Below are 24,927 nucleotides of genomic sequence, written 5' to 3' on the forward strand. Positions count from 1 at the left end.
CGAGAAGTCAGATTCATTGTACTCAAGCATAGCGTAACCTTGTAAATTTATTCTTTAAAAAAATATGTGTTATATAGAGACGAGTTAAAAGAGAAATGAACCTCATAAAATCACGAACGAAAGCAAGAAATATAAACAAACGGCTTACTTAATAATAACGTAACAAGAAGGAAAATCATAGTATAATAAAAACGGTACAGACGCAATCTTCTTCCACACAGCAACAACTATCACAGATCATTAACAATAATAAGAATGAAGTACGTATCTCGTTACCACATTACATCGTGATACATATATCCTCATACTTTTCTGCTCATTCCAATACCAACGTTTTTATTTAAAACAATCACAGAAAAGTTTGTTTTCTGAAGATTAAAAACACTACTGAAATGAATGGGCACTGAACACCACAACAGCACAAGAAAAATGCAATACTTTACAACGGAACCAAATATTCTCTTCATCCAATTAGATATTGTGTGAAATCCTTAGCCAGTATCTTCCAGTTCTATCAAACTACTTTATTATCATATTCCAAAAACACGTTATAAGTGAATTCTGAAGATCGGTGCGCAATGTAATATAATAAAATCTTTAAGCCTCGACGAGTATTTTTCTGCAAATGAGCATTTGCTTTGTTCATATATTTGTTCACAAAAAAAAAAAAAAAAAAAAAAAAAAAAAAAAAAAAAAAAAAAAAAAAAACCGTTCTTAATGCCACAGACCATTATTTAAATACTGGATTCATTTCATTTAAACAAACATCTTCATCAAAACCATACATTTCTTGTGGCCTTCACAGTTCGATCATCTCATGGACGGGTACTCGAATAAATAAATACTAGCCTAACTCTAAACAATAAATACAACTCGATTCAATAGCAATAAACATATTACGGTTGTACACGCTTTTTGTTTCCTTCCTTCATATACTTAAAAACGCACGCAATGTACGTCCTTAAAAATTTCATTATGAACATTTGTATCGTCCAAATTTATGACCGCATGTTCGATTCCCGATCGACAGTCTCCTTCATATCCTTTCCTTTGGTCTCTATAGGCAGAAGAACAGATGCCACAGCTGCCAACAAAGCGACTCCGCCATAAACTGTAGTAGCAAGGAACACTGACGATTTCAGCATCACCTGAAAGATATATATATATATACATTTTTAGACAATTAACTGATAAAGCTGTAAGAAAACCACCGGCAGATTTATATTTAACACGTAGATTTTGCCTTTAGATTCTCCGATACAACTTTAAGTTAACTAGATGTATTCACTTCAAACTATGTTAATTTCTTGAAATAATGATCAGACAGCAAATGGCTAAATACAAGGTTACTAACTATATCACATGTTTAATCCTCGACACCCAGGAGCTAATGGTATACGATTCTCATCGTTATTGTTCAGTAGACTTACACTCATATTTAACTTCTATATTCCAAGAATACTCCAATATCGGACTTGCCTCAAGTCCACTTAGTCTCCCCGTGACTAACGTAATATTAAACCCTGAAATACATTCCACTAAATATGTAACCTAAACTTACTGTACAGTACTTTAATGAGAACATTTTCTACCAATGCTGATTGTAACCTACAACATACAGAAACAATATTCTTTAACTAGACATGTAATTTAACCAAGATAAAGATTGGAACATTCTGTTACGAACAACAATCACTACTACCGTTTATATGTATTATGGATATGTATGTCAAATGTATTTGCAAATATATTTAAAATCATTTAAAAAACCAAAACTTTCAGTGGGTTATTAAATGAACACTTTAAAACGTGGCAGTAACCCGCAAATTGAATCTATCAATTGGCATATCAAGTCGGGTAATTGGCCTGACCATAGAATAGAAACAACGCGAACGTATCTTACCAAGAGGATTGAGTATTGATGAAAGTCATCCCCACGATAGGTCAAGCAATTCGCGAGATGCTAGAAAAAGATTCACAACTTATTACTTTTCTTTTATTTCTCGGGGTGGGAGTTTACCTAGAGTATCACATTATTTCAAATTGAAGGTACTGCCACTGGTATGTTATAGGATCATCATCATAGATACCCTACCATTACTTAACAAGTTTCCATTACCCACAATCCCACACAAACTCTTCATCTGGACGTAATAATATTCTGTTTTAATACTGTCCATTAACTAGCCTCCCCCTTTTTTTCTGTCACCATACCTTCTAACATGTCCCTCATGAAACAATTCCTTCTCAGCAAATTTTGCAACTAGTTTCTCTTCCTCTTTTCAATTTTATCTAAAATTGTTCTTTTCTTCCCTACTATTCCTAGCATTTCCTCAATGGTTTTCCGTTCGACCCAGATCTTTTTCAACTTCTTTCCATGCCCACATTTCAAACGCTTCCAGTCTCAGTAAGTGCAAACTAGCATATTGCAGATAATTTGATCAATTCGTATAACATGAACAGATTGCACGGAATGCACAGAGTTTGCTGCAGGAAAAAAGGATGTTAGGTAACGATTGCAGCTGAATTTGATTACTACAGCTTTTTGTTTCTAAGGCGATGGCTAAGGTTTTACTTAACCATACAATTAGTTTATAAGGTTTACTAGTCTGTTTCACAACATTTGCCGTTACATACCAAATAGATGACTTCACTACAAATTCCACATCTCCTGGAACCCATTTCACGAAAATTACAAGTTTACGAGTATAAGTACTTGGAACAGGATGTACAGTACGTTACGTTAAAGTTTTTATATTGTTTACCTAAATTACATATAAATAAACAAGTAAATGATTTTATGTACCTTGCGTATTTTTATTTATTTCTGTTCTCATAATTCATTCACTTTTCTTCTTTGGGCTTCTTGGAAGAACACTAAATGTTGCATTTTTGATCACTTTCTCACAAATATTCTACTGGAGATAACATCTCAATGTTCGCTCAAAAACTTCAACAATCAATTCTAAAAAAGCGTTAATGATTTTATAATCTCTATTGTAATTCATAATGGACAATCCTTGTGGTTTACTCATACTTACACTTATGAAAAATTGCTGAAAAATTCTTCGGTAGTGGTATGGATTTTTGGTAAACTTTTTAAATTTAGTACGCCATTAAATAAAGTTTGCTACATAAAAATTGGAATTATATAAGCAACCTAAGGAACATCACACACTACATGTGTTGGGTAGTATCAATCACAATGGCGAGAGGAAAAATCGTTATCTTTTTTAACAAGCCTTCAAATGCATTTTTATAATTGATTGTTGAAATTTGTACGTTTAACAGTAAACTTTGAGGGTTGTCTCCAGAGACGGATCTAGATGGTAAAAACTGGGGGGAAAACCAGAATCCAGACTATGATAGGTATATGATGAATTTGCTATAAACTTTTAAAAATTTATAAATAATAGCTTAAATTATTTTTGTCATTCAAAAAACTGGGGGCTTAAGCCCCCCGGCCCCAGGCTAGATCTGCTACTGGTTGTCTCCAGTGGAATATTTGAGAAAGTGATCAAAAAAGTGAATTCGTACTAGATTTACTCTTCATAAGTTGATATCCTCCAAACAAGCTCATAGAAGAACAGTAAGTTAAGTATATGAAATAAAATAAATAAAAATACGTGAGGCACGTAAATCGTTTATTTCCGCCAATATACGTTGTTCAGTATTTTGGCTTTTTAAAATCAGTTCCATCTAGTAATACTGCACCAGAACTTTTAGTAAAACACGCTTCTGGATCCAACCATTACACAGTAAGAAATAAGCTTCCTGTCGTTTGACAGATCTAAATATCTATATTTACATACATATACAAGCCTAAACAGGGTAATACTCACCTGTGCAACATATGGCGTAACCATAGCACCCAATCTTGCCATAGCACTGCACGTGCCTACTCCGACAGCCCGCAACGGTGTAGGATATACCTACAAGAATAATTAATCCAAAATAGATAGTATAAACACTATCAGGCGACAAAGGCAGTAATAAATAAACCATACTTATATTTTAATAATTTATATCAGTTTAGTTTAATATGCAACTTACACAAAATCATTCATTTTTTTCTCGTTTTTGGCTTTATCAACCAAGAAACTGGGTAACTGAGAAAAAAAAAAAAAAAAAACACTGAGCTAGTGTTCTTTAGATATACATGATCAGTTAATTAATATTCACTACTTGTTTATACACAGTAGCACTATTTACAAATAATCAATATGCTACAATTTCAGTATTCTTAAACAAACCTTTCCAAAATATTGTACTGTAATTGTTAGACAAAAAATGTGCCCAAGGTCTCTGGAAAATTTTTAATACAAATCACCTACACTTGTTGAAGTTATTTATACATAGATTTTCAGTTAAATGTATGTTAGTGCCATTCCAGAAAAGCACTCATAACTTTATTTCATACAACTTCAAATAGCTATTTTTTAATTTGTTTTTTTATTTATACATATTTCTTGGTATTACCGGCATCTACCGCCTTAAGCTCGTCACGTGTGAGGAATGATATCCCTCGGCAAGTAAGCATACTATCCGGAAAGTCGGAAGGAAGGAAGTGGCATGCGACCTGTATGTTAGGTACTATCTCGGCATTTGCATGGTGTGAATGAGGAAAACCCAGGAAAAGCCTCATTTAGGATAGCTGGCATGAAAAAGCTGTTACATTTTTTCGACCGAGTGTCCCAACCAGAAATCGAACCCAGGACTACTCGCACCAAAGGCGAGTGTTAGCGACTACGCTATGCGGGGCCACTCAAATAGCTAAAGAAGTAGCAGTAAGTTTGTTTGCTTGCTTAAGTTGAACGTCCCCTTCAAGTACCGAGGTTATGTGAGACGTGGACCTTCAGCTTAAGGCGGAATCCGAACTTCCGTATCAATTCAAAGTTTACTGCTTTCCAACCGAGAGTCGAGAGTCGGAAAGGTGGATGCACGACTCACTCGACCAGTGAGGAGGTCTAAGAAAAAGAAAAGCGTACAAATACACTAACTATGATATACTACAAAACCCAATTTCATATTTGGATGTTGCTACTAGGAGTTCTAAAATCACTGTAAAGTCATCCAAGTATCCGTAAATCCGCCTAACATGAAGAAAGAAACATTATATGAATCTAAGTTTATTCTTAAAAACATATGCAATGTTATAGTAGACTCGTGCATTTTCTTACAATAACATTACATATAAAGCAAGGCCGGATAATGTAAAACAAACAATGTAGTGAAGGAAATGAAAGAGGAAAATATTCAGTAAAGTGAACAGTAGTAATACCTTCTTCGGTTATCTACGGAAGTTATCAATGCAAATATCTTAAGTTGTATGATCATTCTATGCAGGATGGTTAGAATCTACTGCACACTTCTAGAGCATACATAGGAAGTAAAATTGAACATTACCTTGCCCATTGCATCACTATACAGTAAAATACCAGTATGACAAAATTTTGGGGACTTTCGAAATTAATATATTATGATGATATTTGGCTACAATGAAATAAATCAATTCTCAAGAACTCACCTGATATATCTACTCCAAGATTTATATTTCTATATGAATTTACGGACCAAAATATGAAAAAAAATAAGGTAACCAAGAAAGTTCTGTCGCTTTTTGTGGAGGTCTGTGTTTCATTGGCCCTCATACCATGAGTTGAATGCGAATGGAGATAAGGAGAAGGTCAGTTGTTGGTGTGGGTATATCCAACATATTACCTTGTTGTGGCAGTTCAGTTACACCGTGAACTTGCGTAAGGACAGAGTGAACATGGGACCTCCACAGAGCGTCATAAGGGCGTGTATGCTGTACGAGTTTAAACTGGGGTCAAAGTCCGCTGCAACGGGGCGGAAAGTATGCCAGGTCTTTTGTGAGGGTGTCGTGACTACGCCGACAGCAGCGGTGGTTTAACAAGTTTAAGGACGGTGACGAAACACTCGAAGACGCACCACGTGCCGGAAGACCAACACATGTACAAAATTAAGATCTTCAGGCAGCAATTGAGGCGAACAGTGGCAAGACATGGGAGGAACTGGGACTACAATTCAGTGTGAGTGGAGAAACCATTCGGCAGCACCTCCAGCAACTTGGGAAGCACTACAAGTTGGGTCGACGGGTCCAGGATTTGACTCCGGGCCAGAAGGCAACACAAGCAGACACCTGTGTTTCTTCTCTGTTTCATCTGAGGAAGGAGCCATTTCTGGACAAGGTGTTGCGATGTGATGAGAAGTGGGTCCTGTACGAAGTTTCGCGGCGCATTCATCGTTGGTTAGCATTCCATGAACCGGTTTCAAAACAGCCGAAACCAGCACTGCACCAGAAGAAACACAGGTGTCTGGTGGATTGCTCACGAAACTGCTACCAGCTGGTAAGAGCATCAATGCAACTGTGTATTGTCAGCACTTGAGCCGTGTTATATATATATATATATATAAAAAAACTCAAAACACTCTGGAGCCAGCACTTCTGAATCGCAAAGGGGACCTCCTGTTACAGGACAACGCTAAGCCGCATGTGGCTCGGATGATCCGGGACACCATTCTACGCCTTGGATGGGAAACACTATTGCATTCGCCATACTCCCTGGACATTGCACTGTCCGATTATCACCTGTTCCATTCCTTGGAGAATCACCTTAGAGGACGCCATTTCAAATCCCTAGTAGAGGTGCAAAATGCACTTGATACTTTCTTCGCTTCACGGCCCACCAAGTTCTGTGATGAAATCCATGGCCTTCCAGAACGTTGGCAGAAGGTCGTCGATGCTGATGTGGACTATTTTTGATCTTCCATGATGTCTTAGGTGACATATCGATGTTCGAAGATGGTGGATGAAAAAGCGACAGAACTTTCTTGGTTACCTTATACAATAAAAGAATGAAAGCTTGTAAGCGTAGAAGGATTGTCGCTCAGCATTTATTAATCTATTGGCTGTGAAACTGTTTACTTTAAATAATTTAAATCAAAACAACTCTTAGGGGGGGGGGGGGGGGGTTACATGAACATATAGGGTATGTAATTAAAAAAACAACTTTACATCCTCTACAAGTCCTAGAAGTGTGTAATAAGAACTGCTTATCACTATAAACAGTATCATGAGTATATACAAAGATAAAGAATATAATACATATGAAAGATAAAATCAATTCTTACCTTATAAATGGTACATGAGAATTATTTGTACACATGCTATCCATGCAACCACCACCTCAGTTCTCTGCCACCATTGAGTTTAAGTGCAGTTAAAGCACCTATGCATCCACTACCCACCATCTTTATGCCACAAGATCTGGGGAAAGTGAAAAGGGGCAGATGGAGAAAAACAGATCAACTATGCTATAGTTAATGATAGAAGCATAAGTCTTTCAAATCAAATTTCGTCATAGAATATACTAAGGTCTTTGTTCACAGCATTCAGAATTGCGGAAATATAGCTCTTGCAAGCAATGATTTCAGCTAAACAAGTTTGAGATTCTTAAGTCTTTGTATTTTTACTTACATCTCTGATTGTACAAAAGCGTATAAAAACTGTGCGCCTGTGAAATATTTTTACCCTGGAACCGAACATAGGACCACCCTTACTAAATTTAAGCTAACCACTCAAGTTTCTCAACAGTCCTATCTACATTTATAGTGTATAATGACTCGGTTATACTTAAGTATTTATTTTTAATGTTTTGAGTAAAACTGCACACTAAGCAAAATCTCTGTGACTGCGCACTGAACAGAATAAAAATTGAATTATCAAAGAACCAGATAATTAATACAAAATTACCTAAGCTTGAATGACAGCATGGATACTTAACCTTTTGAAACTACTGACATTCTTTGTGGAGAAGGAGAGAAACTAAAAGGATATCAACTACAACTTTCTTCGTACGATTTGACTTTGTTCAAGTATGATTCTGTGATGTCAAATAACAGAGGAAAACTTCAAATACAAGCTTCCGTTTACTGTTATTCGATACTTCGATGTTCTAAAAATGCAATTCGCAGTCCACTGTAACCTGTACTGAAAATTAATTTATGGTAAGAATTTTTAAAGATTTACATTTTTATTACTTCCATAAAATCAATTATCATAGAAAATTAGTTTAGTTTATTCAATTTATATTTTAAAGTAAAGTAGACTTATGTGGAAGTATATACAGGGTGTTTCAAAACAACACCGACAACGTTTAGGAGGTGATTCCTGACACCAAGAAAAAAAAAATATAGACCATCCTGGGTGCACAAATGCTTCCTTTCGGAGTTATAGGCTCCCGAAATCTTGAAGAAAAAATGAACTTTAAAGGTCCATAGCTAAAAAATTATGGGACCTACTGTAGTCGGGTCAAGACTTCACTTAGGAACTAGTATGTGCCCTATCCAAAAATGCATGTTTCATAATCATACTAAGGTACTCAGCACATTAGTGAAGAACATGGACTGAATAATAGTGTATCTTATATCTAATCAAATTAATTATTTCACAGGACTGCTGAATCTTACATGTTTTTAAACTTAATCAATGCTTCTCAATCAATGCCCCATGGATATAGTTTGACTGTATCATACCATTATATCTGTCATTATATAGAGTGCTAACGAACTACACTATATAGATAAACTGTAAGAGGAGATTCTTTACTTTAAAACAAGAAAAATTGTTTCTATTTCCATAAACTTAAAATGGATCGGATATCTATAGATGTCTAATGCGCGAAAAAGTCAGTTTTAAGTATGAATTTTATTTTGATATTGGTCAACAGATGATGTGGTTCACGTTGCGACACTGTCACACAATAAAGTAATTTCAAACACATGTGGAAGCACATCCGATAGGACTTGAATCATTATTTTTAGTAATATATTATTGTAAAATAATGTTTGAACCCTGAATCAATGTAAGAATACTAATTTAATATAGAACCTTAAATGTATCTACTTACTTCTGGTGTATAAACATATGCTGCTTGAAAAACACCTGCAATTATTCCTCTTGCTATGAACAACATAATCGTCAGAAAAATTCGACTGAAAATAAATAATACAAAATAAACAACATTCTCCCACTGATTAAGAACATCATTAACTTTGACTGACAAAGCGCATTATTAACCTTAAATAACAATTTTAATGTTTAAAAAAATACTTCAAAATATACAAAAAAAAAAAAAATAATAATAATAATAATAACAAATAAAAATAAAAAAAATAAAATAAATAAATAAATAAATAAAACTCTAACGTTTCACGATTTTGTTTTGTAATGGAACGGCAAAATATGTCCAAAGGTAAGCAGGGACTATGCCTCTCAAAAACGAAAGTGAAAACAACTCTTTATTGTTGTTCGGACACGTACCTTTAAATCTAGTACTGCCTTTAATATCGGCGATATTTTAGGACCTTCTTTCCTGGCAACATCTACCGCCATTAACACAGTCCCACGTCTGATTGCTTGGCTTTTTAAAATTTAACATCCCTTCCAGTACTGACATGACCTACAGTTTAACTTAGGATCCACACCATAAGAGCTCCTATTGTAAATTAACTTGGGTCTCTACCTCCCAATGCGCGTATGCCAACCATTCGACAAAGCCTTTCAGGGCTCAAATTATTATTATTATAATACTCAAAACCAAGATCGTAAAATCAATCATACAGAGATTATCCTTAGGTTTATCTTCAGCGGATGTCTTATTTTTCCATGTACAACAATTTACAAACTGCTCTTCGTGCGCTGTGTCTGTCTACGGGTAAACAATCACCGAATTTCTTACACTTCAATCGTGAGCTTTTCATCATTGCGCATTACTCAACGAGGAATGTGACTTAATCTGAAAACTGCAGTATAATAAGCGAAAATGTGCAGTACCTCTGACAACACTGTACCTATCAACTCGGAGTAGGGATTTACGAACAATTTGAAAAATTACACTAGGTTATTTTCTGGTTCAAAAGTTACTAGGTTCTATACTAGTATACTAGGTTCAAAAGTTATATTTTCGGGGAAACACTGTATTAGGTACCTTTGGAAGCGGTATAACAATAATATTGAGAAGATCTCATCTGTGATCATACATAGCTAGTCGAGAGTCACATGTCTCACACTAGACAGTAAGTAAGTTTATACAAACACTTGAGGTTTCACCTTGATAAGCTAAGGTTGGTAAAAAATGCAACCCACATGAGAATAAAACGCAACTAATGGAAAATTATAAGAACTTATCAAAAATTATTTTCAATGAAGAGGGGCTTTCCATTGAAGTAAAACGTTAAACAGACCCCATGTAAACATATGGAGAAGTGAGAACCCGCCACAGCACCAGAAGGCTATCATGACTGCAAAAATTAATGTGTTGAGGGGTGGAGTATGTCCCGTTTATCTTTGAGGAACAAACCACTACTATCCAAAGCTAGATTTACATTTTTCAGCAAGATGCGGCACTGGTGTATTGGCCTCTCAAAATTTTTCAACGAGCACCTGCTAGATGAATCGGCTGAACTAGGCAAAATGACCAGATGTTCTACCAGCAGCTCCCGAGATCACCAGATCTAACTGTTTGTGATTTCTTCTTTTGGAAATGCGTGAACAGACTGGACGGATTTGAGTTTAGCGTTCTTTTTAGGAGCGAAGCTATATGAGACATGGACCTACAGATTAACCTGGGATCCGAACCACATGAGCTATCACCGAGAGCGTGGAAGTGGACTGTATGTATCTCCACTACCCACAACCCTAAATGGCATCCAGGAACAAATCACTGAAGCCGTAAACTCGATCAAGCCGGCTATGTTGCAAAGAGTTTGGTCCGAATTAGATTGTCGTATCTATATTTGCCGAGTAACGAGAGACGGGAGGACACTTCAACAATAATAATAATAATAATAATAATAACAATAATAGTTTTCTTAGAGAAGTCAGATAATCTATAGATTATTAAAGTTGGGTAAATTGAATCGCCAGCTATCTTTATTTTCTAGTGGGGAGCATGTTTACCTTTCTCAACTACCGTATATACTTGAATCTAAGACACTCCCATTTCTTAACTTCAAAAGTTGTGTTAATTTCTTGTATTCAGTTCTAAGACGCATCCTGGATACGTTTACGTTTCAACGAAACAACTCAGAATTTGACAATACCAATTAAATCATATGGGTATATTTTTTCAACTAAACATTTAAATGTCGAGATTAAAATAAATAAATAAATAAATAAATAGAGGATATCTTGGTTAAGCACTTTCACTGCCTGAACACGAACTTTCACTATCATTTTGTATGCGATTCCAAGACGCAATCCCCATTTTACAGCTGAAAATTTGGCATAAAAAAGTGCGTCTTAGAGTTGAGCATATACGGTATTTATTTAAAATGCGTGGGATAATGATTCCTCTCAGTTTTAAAAGTGTAAATAATCTATTTTTGCATTTTCCCTCACAAAATAATGACAACGTGCTGTAAAAATTCTTCCATATGTTAGTCTTCATTTGTACGAAGTGTGAACGTCATGATGAATCAGTAGCGGCCAAACCGATTTTGGGTCCCTCTGCAAAATCCACTTTTCGGCTTTGGGGTCTCCAGTGTTTTTCCATTTTACAGACTTTCTTTAAATTCTGATGTGGGGAACAAATATTATCGGAAAAATAACAACGAATTTGACACTACATAATCATACATCCAATATAACTTACATAAAGTTATGGAACTTAAATATTCTACTCAGCAGAAAGAATTTAAGATATTCAAGAAGTATAACTGCCGCATTTAGTGGAAAACAATTGTTGTCAACACTGATAATTTCTTTAATTTGAATGTCTCAATCAATTCTGTAAGAATTATTTGTTTACATACTTACCAATATATATATATATATATATATATATATATATATATATATATATATATATATATAAACTCAGTAATCGTGGAAAGTTAATTAGTTTCATTTCTCATATATTTTAATATTCATTAACTTTTGAAATAATGACCGATAATATTTAATGAGGCACTGCAACTCAAGTATGTATTCGATTTCAATCGTTTCTAAAGCAAATAGGTGATTCACTCGATCACTAATTTTCAACACCAAGAGACTATTCTACTATTTAATGTAGAATTTGAATCACACGTGGTTTTACCAGGAACCGAATCCTCATATCATGCCGAAAACGTGCTTGCTAACCACATATTCAAGAGGAAAGTTCAAAATATGTTCAGCAAAGAAAGCTCTGCAAGTCTAGTGGGAACCGAATTTCCTCAACTCCTGTTAGTTTTGACCCTACATGACTTGATAACGGCTTAAATCTCGAAATTGATGTTTATGAATTTCTTTGTAAAATTTGAAACTTTATTATTCAACACTTTGCTATTCCCTACCATCCGTATTTTATAACTATATATCTGAATTATCAGGCATCACTGTAATATTTCTCTGTGTCTTCGCATGTTTGCTTTCACAGTAACATTTTAGAGGAAAATCAAATTAATGAAACAATAGTTCAAATGTAATTCAAACATATTCATTCGTTTTTTAATGCTTGCAAATAAATAATAAACATAATCAGGTGTTACTAAATTCCAAAATTGCGAAGTGCATTAAGAAATTATTTTATATTTTTCTTCATAATAATTTCTATATAGGTGTCACAAGGCGAACGAAATCCTTCGAAAATCTACTGCCGGATTCCCTCGCCTCCGAACAAACAGTACTTCTCTCGCTTCCAAGTGAAAAATACTTTTCTCGACCTACATAAAATATGAGTGTCTTTTTCACCCACGAAGCAGAACAAGCCCCCTCCTTTCTTCCTTGTGTGCAGAATGCATAATCAGCACAGAACTTAGAGGCTTCGCCTTATTTCTCCCTCTCTCGCCACAAGGGAAAGCACAACAGAAGACTTTCAATCACAAGTGAGAGAGTGATTATTATGTACGAACGGCCAGACGTTTAGAAGATGCCTGACTATTTTGTGTGCACTTACACTGAAAGTGAACGCTAGAAAGAGATAAGCCAAATCATATGGACAGAATTGTGACTCACGGTATTGCCGAATCTTGTATGGATAACAATCAGAAATGGGACTATTAGAATAGCAGAAAAAATTGTTTTCTGATGTTATGCATTTGTATACAGCAACAAATGCCCATATAACTGTTATATTTTCCTTCTTATTAATTTGGAAAGCACGTGAGTTTTGACTATATGATAGTGTCGCCATACAAAACACCAAATGTTAGCTTTTCATAGATACTTCCTGAATACGAACCTAAAAAATGAAATTTTCTTTCTTTTGAGGTTTGTCTTATATAAATATATATATATATACACAGGGTATTGTAACGATCTCGTTACCAGGATATCGAAGGAACTATAGAAAAATGAAGGAATTAAATTACATTATTATATGTTTAAAAAAAAAAAAGTTGTTAGAGTATGATGTTTGTAAGAGGATTTCTTTTGCACTCGAAATCATAAGCCTCAAGGTTGCTTTTGCTTCCGCGCCTGTGAGTGTCTCATGCACATGCTAAGGTTTGGATTGCAAGCAGCACGCTTGGACATGCTGACTTGGGTCCTAGTGTTCAGCCGGTGAGGAGCTCGGATTTATTGTCGCCAAAATGAGAGAACATCGAAATGGACAGTGTTGGGTTAGTTTGTTTTTTCGAGTTTGATTTGTATGTGGTTATATGGTTATATGTGTATTTCCAATTTGCAGTGAAGATTTAGTGAGGATAATGTTAAGTTTGATCGCTTATGTTCGAGCTTTAATTAGTGCGTTTAGCATTCTTCTTGTATTTGGCGTTACTGTGTTGAGCAAAATTATTGAGAAAGGTAGCGAAGGGCGGCTTGGTACAGTTCTCTTTATTGTATTTAATGAAGTGAAGTAAGATTTGGAAGAATTAATTTCAAATTCTTTCCTCATAGTGATTAATTGCATTATAATTCAAATATTTGATTTGATTTGAAGTTTAGCGTTCTTTGATTATACCATATAAATCTTTCCGGTTTGACTTCAGAGCATAATTTCTCGCTAGTAAATGGGTCTATTCTTATTTGTGAGAGAGGAGAAGATTACAGAGATCCAGGGAAAAGGGATTTAACAAAGGTAACGGTAATCACGAATTATTGAAGATGAGTCATATTTTAATTATTTTGGTAGTTTGTGATGTGTGTGTTAATTACAAGTGGGTCGTCTTCTGCACTCCATTCTATTCGAGATAGGAATTTGTGTAAGGAATTTACCTTTGATAGAACGGAAAATCCGGGTCCATGACATTTGACGCAGACGTTTAGGCATGGCTGTTTGGGTGCGAGACGTTTGGGCGCAAAACCTTTTATCCAAATAGGTTTACTTACCTGTATATGTCACAGTGAATTTCATAACTAGAGCCCGGATGTGTAGGCACTGGAAATTTCAGCAAAGTTTCTGCATGTCATGCACAACTTGTCTCTACCAGTTTAAAAGAAATAGGAAGGAACTGCAGCAGACTTTCGGTTATCCGGGTTGCGATATCCGTACTCCGTACTATGTGGCTTAGTTTTAAAAGAATACTTGTTTTTAATAAAATAAGACATGTAATAAAAAAATGTAATTTGTGTAAAAAAAAAAAAAAAAAAACTTCGTTATTGTTTAGTTATTTCAAAGATGTGACTATATACTCATACTGCACTATGTACTTGATTTTTTGAGTCAGACATTATAGAATTTATCTTAAAATGTGTACAATACTGTACATATTTTCCTTTTTGCACTTTCATTTTCTATAATAAATTATTACAACGCATCATGGTACAGGAGGAACAGCATTATTTCCAATAAGGGTGTGGAATCTGTATGGCAGAGTTCTCAATGACCATAGTAAAGAACGAACACCACGCCGAAGCAGCTCATCGTGGACTGCAATCGGAGCTTCAAATGGGCCATCCGTCGATTTGTCGCTTTTTTTAATGAACTTAGGACGACACAAAAAATGCAGGACTTAGTGTACGAGGCAAGTCGCCCAAAAAAAGAAAATATATTCAGACAAATGAAGGAATTCGCCGTATTGTACAGAATTTTGAAACCGTTGACATTGTAGAATACTTGTGAGGTTTGGCCCATTATTCCGTCATGGAATGATAATGTCATGGTAAGTGTAACATAAGGCAAAAATAAATTATTCAATATCTATATAATATATTCACTGTTGTTTCCTTTCCAATTATCTCTGTTGCAAATATAGTAATAAACAGTAATACAATGTTATGAATAACTATGAAGTTTATGAATATCCAAAATGCCGTATTCCTTTACGTTAGAGATGATATAAAAGTAACATCACAGAATTTTATTTTCTGGTGTCACAGGATGACTACAGCAAATTTTATTTCACTCCAATACAGATTCGTGTTGAAAAAAAAAAAAAAAAAAAAATGTGCGAATCATGGTTTCCCGATTTTCCTGAAATTAGGATATATTTTTTATTCTAGAAACAAAATAATTAGACCTATGTATTTTTTCTTTCTGCGTTATACAAAAATTTACTAGAACTAAACCAAGCATTTAATGCAACTGAGACTTTCAATGACTGTTTACCATACGATATACTGTAACGTAACGAAAATTTAGAGTTTTTGAAGATAGCTTTTTAAAGGAAATTTCTTCTTCCTGAATATTTTAAGTTGTGCAGTTATTTGTTTATCTTTGTGATATTATTGCTTATTTTCAAGGCTTTTAGTGCGTAGACATCCGGGTTCCAGATATGAAATACACTATAACCCATTTAAGTAAATTAACTATTCAGATGTACGACTTTGCGCCCAAATGTCTCGCGCCCAAATGTCCTGGTCCGGAAAATTCTGGGGTGAGAAGGTGGCAGGTTTGAACCCAAAACCTTAGAAATGTTCGATGTGACTGTTATTCCTTTAAGGTTTAATGATGGGAGAGTAATAAGATGATCGAGCAGTGGTGCTGAAATATTCTTTAGATCAGTTATAAATATAATATTTAAAATTTTTCTAAATTCAAAATTTGACTTGGAGAAATCTCAGTTTGAGATATTCATACTGTTTGACGTTAACATTTGCTACCGGATTTAGTCGATGATTTCAATGAACCTAATAATTAGTAGTTTGATGAATTTAATACGGCTTTATATTTTGTTGGTTAGGCTGCTCTGTAGAAGCGTAACTTATTTGAAATTAATTTTGAAGAAAGTTATTAGATTTTTGCTTCAGGTGAAAGCAATTTGACCCTGATTGTAAAGGAAATCTTCATTTGATAATAATGGTATTTGAAACGGGTTAGTAAGTGATATTAATTTTCATAACAGAGGTCCTTGATTGGCCTGATCTTGCTGATATTAAGTTTTGTACTCTCTTTGAATTTGTTATACTATTGAGATTTCTGGTATTTTCCTTGAAAAATTGCTGGTTACGTTTGGAGGCATACAACTATTCACATTCAATTCCATATTATGTTTGGATGCAGTATGAAACCCGCCAAGCTAAAGATTTATGGGTTGTAAAATACTGTAATAAAAAATTTCATGGAAATTGTTGTATCATCATTTATTATATTGTGTGATTTATGTCATTCTCTGGATTTCCGACTGACATTTGATGATCACATTTCCTAGTAGCTCTTTGTCGCGTAAGCTCCTGTGGCTAAATTGGATTAGTGTTTTCCCCACCTTGTCTGACTGGCAACGGACGGGGGCGTTACAGTGTCCCACATAAAACAGGCACGCCTTTCGTAAGGGTTAATCATCTCTAGTTAAATTGCTTGTGGGGTGACAACAGTCTCGAAAGTTGGCTACACTGCATTTTATCGGAAAGGTGAGAATCAGGGAAAAATGGAAATGGAACGATGAAATGAAAAAGGAAGGAAATTTGGTTAAATTAGCTTGGAGGCTAGGCTTTAATGTAAATGGAAGGGAACTAAGTGAGAAAGAAAGTGAAAAAACCAAAAACTTCTTGAATTTTGATTGAAAAAGAAAATGGAAAAGGTTAAATGAAAAAAAAAAAAAAAGAGCAGTACTTTCTTTCACTATTTTTTTTCTTTTTTTCAGGAACCAAACTTCCGAAGAGAAGGAAGGAAAATACCTTGAACCTTGAGTACAGCAGTGTGTTCGTGCGTCAGCTGTTGTGAGAAGTTCGTATTGATTGAGACCCACTTCAGCAACATTTTCCCTGAAGACAGACTAGTCAGTAGAGGCCTTTGGCCTCCATGGTCTCCGGACTTAACATCGTGTGATTTTTATTTATGGGGCATATTGAAAAGCAAAGTGTATGCTGACAATCCTCACACAAGAGACGATGTTGCTGGTAACGTCATCAAACGAGGTCAGCGATGCCTGGATGCCCATGGCCACCCCTTCCAGCATCTCTTATAAACAGTTAATTATTTAACAATATTTTATCTATTCACTGTTAATTAGTTCATTGTTGCTATTACAGTGTTACTTGAATCTCGTACATCAGGCGTACCGGTTTTATGTGGGTCATCCTGTATATAGGAATTTTCATAACACTTTAAGTTAACCTTGTAATTTAATATTTCATCTAATTTAATATTTCATTTTCTACTCGTCTCCGACAAAGAACATAATTACTTACATATTTAATTTAAAAATACTTACTCTGAAGTGCAAATAAATAAGAAGCATACACAAGCTGTGAAAATTACGAACTGAATCGCCATAGTCTTCTTCCGACCAAATTTCTCAATTACAAATATGGTGGCAAAAATACCTGAGAAATGAACACAATAAAAATTAATAATAATATTACAATAGCAACAGCTTGAGTTAATTGTCCTAAGCCAGTTAAGACATTCAGATTACATTACAAAATTCGATTTGAATATATGTAGAAGGTTGGAACAAAGTCTAACTAAAATAAATAAATAAATAAATATACTAAGTACAAGGTTAGGCTGCAACTGAAGCGTTTACTTTTAAAGATTGTTTGATTTGTTTGTCAACGCTTAGATAAAACTGCTTTTGTATTACGTGAAATTCTCCAGCGCAATTTACAGCGCTGCTTTAAGCGTACTGCTAACTGCTAAATTGAGAATACAGTTTTTATGTCTCTGCGATGAAAGAAAAGAAATTCATAGGACAAGAGCTCTGTTTGAAATAAACAATACAATTTACTATACGATTGCAAAATTTGCGTGACAATTTCAAACAGCAGTCCTTTCGATCTTTTGATTAGAGAACCACTATCATTATTGCTTCTACACTATTATTATATAGTAACAGAAAATGTCCATCTTAACGTTTTCTAATAATGATATTAATTTAAACTCTACACAACAAAACTATTTCGTTCAAATTCAGCTTAGCGAAACAGATTTAAGCTAAAATTCAGAAATACAAGTCGTTCTATAATCGCTATGTACCGCAATGTTTCGAATTACCTTGATTTACGATGCACAGTGGGTCACAATCTTGTTCGAGCGGTCCAAAATCTCAAAAAAATTCAATCGTTCTAAAACGCGTTTACTTTTCATCAGTTGTCATAAGAAAATGTTTTCAGCATAAGTATTATTTCATATAAAATTTTAAGTACTTTCCAGCTAACGTTTGAATGCATTATTATTATTATTCTGGTGCATGATTGCTTTAAAGATGGATAAGATGATATGAAATTAATATTTAATAGAAAATTACCTTAAAAATCCTTTTTAGTTACACGTTATATGTATTTTCTTCAAATATACTACTGTATATACATCGCACACACGTACACACAAAAAGTACACTAAAATGATAACTAATTTATACGGTGGTATGTAAATCTAGTACAGTAAATGAAAATTTTCATACTTGGAAACGTGCAATTTTTTTTTTTTTTTTTTTAAATAAATTGTTTCGATGCACATGTATTCCTCACTTCTACCTTGGTGCAGCTGAATGAAGAAAAAAAAAATAGCTTCTACATAAAAGACATTGTTCGAGAAATTTTTTGCTTATCCATCATGTACAATAAAAATGATAGGATAAGTTTTGAAGTTCGATACTAAGAAGTCCTACGATCTTAACTTAATGTTAGTTCCAAGATTTTTAAGTGTTTGCTATTTGTGGTCTGATGCAGAAACACATACAACGAACTCTTTATTAGCCATAAGCTAGGAAGAGGAGGAAATCTTATTATCGAACCACAAATTTATCCCATCGCTTTTATTCTACAGAATGGATCAGCAGAGAATTTCACACATTATAAATTTTACGTAGCAGCAAGATCTTTTTTTTTTTTTTTTTCCTCTCTTTTTAGATATGCCGAGGATGAGGACAGGAGTGTCTTGAAACAGTTCTTTGAAGTTTGAGTCTTTTGGGGGGTTTTGAGATACGATAGTTTTCATTTGCAGTACACCATAAACGCTTCGTCAGTTGGGGAGGGGCAGAAATAGGCAGAAAAGAGAAGAAAAATTAAAGAACAGAGAAATGTCAGTGAAACGTTTAAATGGACATTCATACTTCACAACTAGTTCTCGGTTCAATAATAATTACGATCATGTCTTTGTAAGGAACTGGTTTTGATATTAAATAAAACAATTTTAATTTCTTTTTAACGTACTTTAATTTTCGATACAGCCCCTCGAAGTTCAGCGCATTTACTCCAACGTTTTACAGTTTAATCCCAGTGAAAGAACGAACGTTTCTTAAATTATAATAATTCAAAATGAAAATAAAAATAAATAAAGACAGAGAAGAAGTAATGGTGAAAGAACCTTTAATAAAATGAAAAATGAATTTTGCGAGTTCTTAAATACAAATAAACTTATTAAAATACAATACTGCACTGTGTGAAGGAAATATGCACGCTACGCAAAATGAGTTTGAAGCTTTCGAATTGGTGATATGACGAGGAATAGAAAATTAGCTTTTTGAACTTGAGAAGAAATAAAGAATATTTGACAGAACTGTAGAGAACGAACAGCATTAAAGACCAATAAACATATGCTGGAAAGTAAGATGTAAGAAAAGATGACCGATGATACGGAAGAGAATAATCCTTATATCAGGACAAGAAGATACCGGGAACCGTGATAATAATAATAATAATAATAATAATAATAATAATAATAATAATAATAATAATAATAATAATAATAATAATAATATAAAATACCTGGAAATTCCGCTAGTGTCGTCCATAGAAGATCTATATAATCTGTTGTGGTGAGCTCTTTACAATCTGCAGTACAAGTATCAGATGGTTCTGTTCCTCTATTCATGCACAGATCTTCAGAAGCCTCAAACAATTCGGTCGTCATCAATACCACTCCGTAGTAACAAAATGCACAAGCAGTCCTACAGAAGGAATATTTTAAAGAATACATTATGCAGATCCACATTTTATATAAATTCATGGAAATAATCTTGACATATTACGAATACGTGATGTATATTCTTTTACTGCGAAATACTTAATCAAAATGCACACTTAACCATCCTAATAAGCAATTCCTCTTTGGCTATTTGGTTAGCATATGGACCTTCGGAGCGGATGATCTAGGTTCGATTCCCGGTATAGCCTCAGTGTGGGAATAGACGCTATAAGCTTTACGTCAACCAACATTAACCATCCAACTTATTTATCGGTTCTCAATTACTTTTATAATCTTTTCTACAAACAAACTTGATGCAGGCAACCTATCTTGTACAAGAATGCAATAAAACCGTAGTTTTCAAAGAAAATTTTATCCATTTTATAATCTTTGCAACTTGCCAATCTTATAAAGAATACTTAAAATAAATAATAAAATAATATAAATAAATAAAAAAAGGAACTATTGCATTCTATATACCGATAATATTATCAAGCATTTAACATTTTTGATACACCGAGTCATTAAAAAGAGCCGTCCCCTCAATATCAATCAATAAATATTATGTGAATAATAAGAATTTAAGGGGCGATTTTACAGGAGGGACATGCAAGAAGTATTTAGATACTAAAACAGAGTTCCTAATGATCTGAAGAAACCAATTTCCCTGTCCTTTGGCAGGAAATTCCCTGACTTTCTTGGCAAGTGTCGGATGACGTTGACATATAAATAAGGAATAAATAACGGTGAATATATGATAACATTTATTCTATAGAGACAAATAGTAATCAGTTGCTCATACGTACATTCCACTTACCTCCCATAAAAATCTGAGCAACGTCCAGTACTATGATCATTAGTATCTACCCACGAACTTCTGACAATCAACTACCCTGAAGATACGTAACCGAAGATGTTTTCTCTTACACGAAAGTGTCGATCACATCATTAATTCTGTTTTCCAAAATATCTCTTTTGATGCAAAAGAACTAAAGTCGTGTAAACATAGTTGTATATTTTTCAAATCCTTCTGTCGAATCAGGGAAGTAATTTCTTGAAAATTCTTAGGAGAGAATTGAATATACTTAGTAGATGGCTGCATAAGTGAAAATATTCTTCAACTAATACCTTGCCAGCTGATATGCCCATTCCGTTCTTGCCTGAACTTGGATTAAATGTCATCGTGATTGACATCTAACACCTGAGCGGCTCCGAAAACTATGAATTCGAAAGTTGATTTGATTTGATTTTGAGTTTAGTGTCCCTTTCAGCAGAGAGGCTATACGAGACATGGAGCTACAGCTAAATTCGGATTCGAACCACGAGCTCTTGCCGGGAATCGAAGCAAAGGTCTCCCATGCTAAAGGCGCGTATGCTAATCGATTAGCTGGACTCAAAAATAATCTCTGTCATCTTAGACACTTAGAAATGCCTGTTTTTCGCACGAAAAGAGTAGGTTTATGGAAAACATTTGAATCACCTTTCCCCTTCGTATACGTATTTCAATGGTAATGTAATGACAAAAATACACAAGATACTCTTCTTTTGGAATAAGTTTCGAAATATCCTACCCAAACATAAAACGCCTTAATCAAACTAATTAAAAAAAAAAAAAAAAAGCTTGAGGTGGGTACTATGTTTCAAAGGTCATTTCAAACGGGTCAGTCGTTTTCCCGACCCGAAAACTATGAATGCAACACTAATCTCAGTCATTTTTGACATTACCTTTTCACTCCTTCTCCTTCCCTCCTCTGCAGATGGGGTTGAACTTTGGATCTAAACGGAACTGGGTGCGTCACTATTCATTTCAGCTACTTCGAAAGCTAAGGACTGCACAAGTGCACACTAATGTCGGTCTTTTTGAATTATTTTCTTCTCACCCCTTTCCACTCCCCTCTTGGAGTGTCTTGCTCCCACTGTATTTTTCCAGATTGTAAATTGTATGTCTACCACCTTCGGATGAAATTGCTTATATGTCATCGGGGTTATCACCTACCAGCTTAGCGATCCCGAAAACTATGGATTCGACACTTATCTGAACCATTTGAGATTTTATTTTTCATCCTTTCTCACCTCCCATGCCGATGGAGGCTGAACATAGACTAAAACGGCATCTGGCGGTCACTATTCATCTCAGCGACCCCGAAAAGTATGTATTCGACACTAATGTCGGTTGTTTTCAATCATATATAACCTCCTCCCACTCTCCCTAAATGTGCCGGGGTCTTAGCACCACTGTAATTTTTTTCCAGATTGAAAGAATAATGTATACCAAGTTTGGTTAAAATTACTCCAGGCGTTTCAAAGTTGGAGTAAAATTGCTTCAGAGTTACGCTGGCTGGAACATACATACATTTTTATATACTTACAAGGTAAATAATTACACACCTATTAAACATATTCATATATAAAAACAAATCGGTAACTAACCAAATAAACCAAAGCAGCATAGATGTTTTTCTTAGCTCCGGCAAAAGAAGGTCTCTAACTCTCCCTCTCTGTAAATGATGCATGTCATCAACGACGAGGCGTCCAAGCAGCATCGCTTTTCCATTCTCCTCGGCTATTTTTGTTAATGTTCTCACTGCTTTCTCCGGCTGCCCACTCGCAACATGATACCGCGCACTTTCTGGTAACCACTGTAAAAGAAAAATAAAATCTCAAATAATAATACGCAGAAAATTTTGCTTTCATGTGACACTACATTATACACATTTTTTCAGCCTATTACCGTATGATGCTCCCTCTTCGTTATTCCACATTATAACAAGAAAAATTTCAACTTGGGACTAACTTAACTTCAGGAATTCAAGAATCAAAATTAGTTAGGCTATAAGAGAGCGACCATACAAGATCACACGACACAATTATATGTCATTTTCCTACGTCTGAACAATAGTGTTGATTATGAACTTTTACTTCCAGTTTCCATATTGAATTCGCCTACCATAATTTCAACAAATGTGAAGCGACTCTTATTAACACAGTACTAAAGTTTACTAGATAGATATTAACTTTTGACTCTATCTCTGTTAGAAATTATTACGAAATATGGGATAACCCAGGTTCATGAGACGTATATACCTATAAAAACATATAAGGTACATATACCTATGAAACATATATAGGTACATATAAATAAACTCAAAACTACGTAACTTCTGAACTTGCTCTTCCTGACAACATTTTGTCGAACATTCACTTGCTTCACTGATAACATTGTCAAGATACAGTTACGAAAAAACGGACTTAATAGGAATATGGTGGATAGTAGATAACAACTACGATTTCAGTCATCGTAATTATGGTATCAGCCCAGATTTCAGAACATAGGCGTTCGATTGGATTACTCAATCACGTAGGCGACTCAACAATTACACATAGTTGGTTCAGTTGTTTTCAGTGTAACATCCCGTTCAGCAGAGAGGCTATATGAGACGTGGACCTACTTATTAACGTGGAATCCGAACCACATAAGCTCCCAGCGGGAATTGAATCCGGGCCTCCCACGCCAAAGGCGCTTACGCTAACCGCTTAGCCACGAAGGAGCTCTCAACAATTACATATTTTAAATATGATATTAGCAGTTTTTACTGACAAATACAGACATCTTGTGGCTCCCAGTGTGAGTTTATCACAAACGAATACAAGTAAACATCTTAAGTTATTTTGTATGCCTTCTTTCATAAATTTGTAGCAAGTGGATATAGCTTGTATCACAAATTCCTAGCAAGAGAACATTGCGCCTGTAGACTTGAAGTATATGATCAAGACATGAGAAGAGTAATAAACCATTTGATGTGGATATGTACTTCTAACCGGACTTACATACGTATGAGGAAGGGACACGTCGAAGCGATCAAAACACTTAAATGAATCTACCCATTCCATAAAACAAACCAACATTTTGCATAAAATTTCTTCGTTTACATAAACAAGTATGTGATGTGAATCTTTCTTCATTAGGACCAAGAACCCTACACTAGTCTGTTACTTCTCAGAGATAATAAACGTATACGTATATATATATATATATATATATCCAATGTTAACGGATATGGAAACATTTTTTTTTTAAGTAATGTTGCGCTTACCATTTGATCAAAATTAAAGTACTCTCTGTACAATTTATCACTCCTGGAAGAGGATAGGCGTATTAATCCACTTACTTAAGTCGAGTGCTGAAGTTATCTTTTCCTTCCCATAAACAAGAGGAATAATACAAAATATAGCGATTCAAGAAGTGATCAAGTGAAATACACTTGTTGGATAAAGAAATGGTGAAATTTATGAAATACTGTAGCAAAATACAACTCTGGTGCATCAGTAGTATCAATTTACTTTTTTATATCTTGAAGGTTCTTTCAGCACACTACCAAATTCCTGTGGAAAGCAAATTGAGGATTTCTAGAGCATAATAGCTGCACGTTGTTACCATGCGTTATGTTGTTCAAATTAAAAATATCATCACTCACATTAAACCTTGGAGTAGTTGTATTGAGTTTCGTAACAAGTTACAACACAAAGCCAATAATACACTCACCCTACTAATGTAAATTTCTTCTTAAAAGTCAAGAGCATACAATATGAAGATTAATGAAATACTATTTACAACCACTGTTGAAATCTG

General features: G+C 34.6%; 1 protein-coding gene across 3 annotated transcripts in view; it reads right to left on the reverse strand.

Moving 5' to 3' along the window:
• Nucleotides 1–682: 682 nt before the first annotated feature.
• LOC145693073 (synaptic vesicle 2-related protein) overlaps nt 683–24,927 on the reverse strand; it is a 47,066-nt gene continuing 22,821 nt past the window's right edge. The window contains exons 8-14 of one of the 3 annotated variants that reach the window (XR_014132708.1): nt 22,728–22,936; nt 20,099–20,280; nt 17,602–17,713; nt 8,934–9,018; nt 7,156–7,291; nt 3,843–3,932; nt 1,102–1,148 (exon numbers count right to left, since the gene is read on the reverse strand). Coding sequence is in view for 2 of the 3 variants with exons in the window: in XM_081768753.1 (XP_081624879.1) it covers nt 999–1,148; nt 3,843–3,932; nt 8,934–9,018; nt 17,602–17,713; nt 20,099–20,280; nt 22,728–22,936 (828 nt within the window). In the remaining variant the exon portion in view is untranslated. Of the gene's footprint in view, nt 1,149–3,842; nt 3,933–7,155; nt 7,292–7,715; nt 8,015–8,933; nt 9,019–17,601; nt 17,714–20,098; nt 20,281–22,727; nt 22,937–24,927 lie in introns of those variants that run through there. The other 2 variants (XM_081768753.1, XM_081768754.1) reach the window with 2 other exon arrangements.

Source organism: Thermobia domestica, chromosome 8, assembly GCF_964235325.1.
Source record: "Thermobia domestica chromosome 8, izTheDome1.hap1.1, whole genome shotgun sequence".
In the NCBI taxonomy this organism is placed as follows: Eukaryota; Metazoa; Arthropoda; class Insecta; order Zygentoma; family Lepismatidae; genus Thermobia; species Thermobia domestica.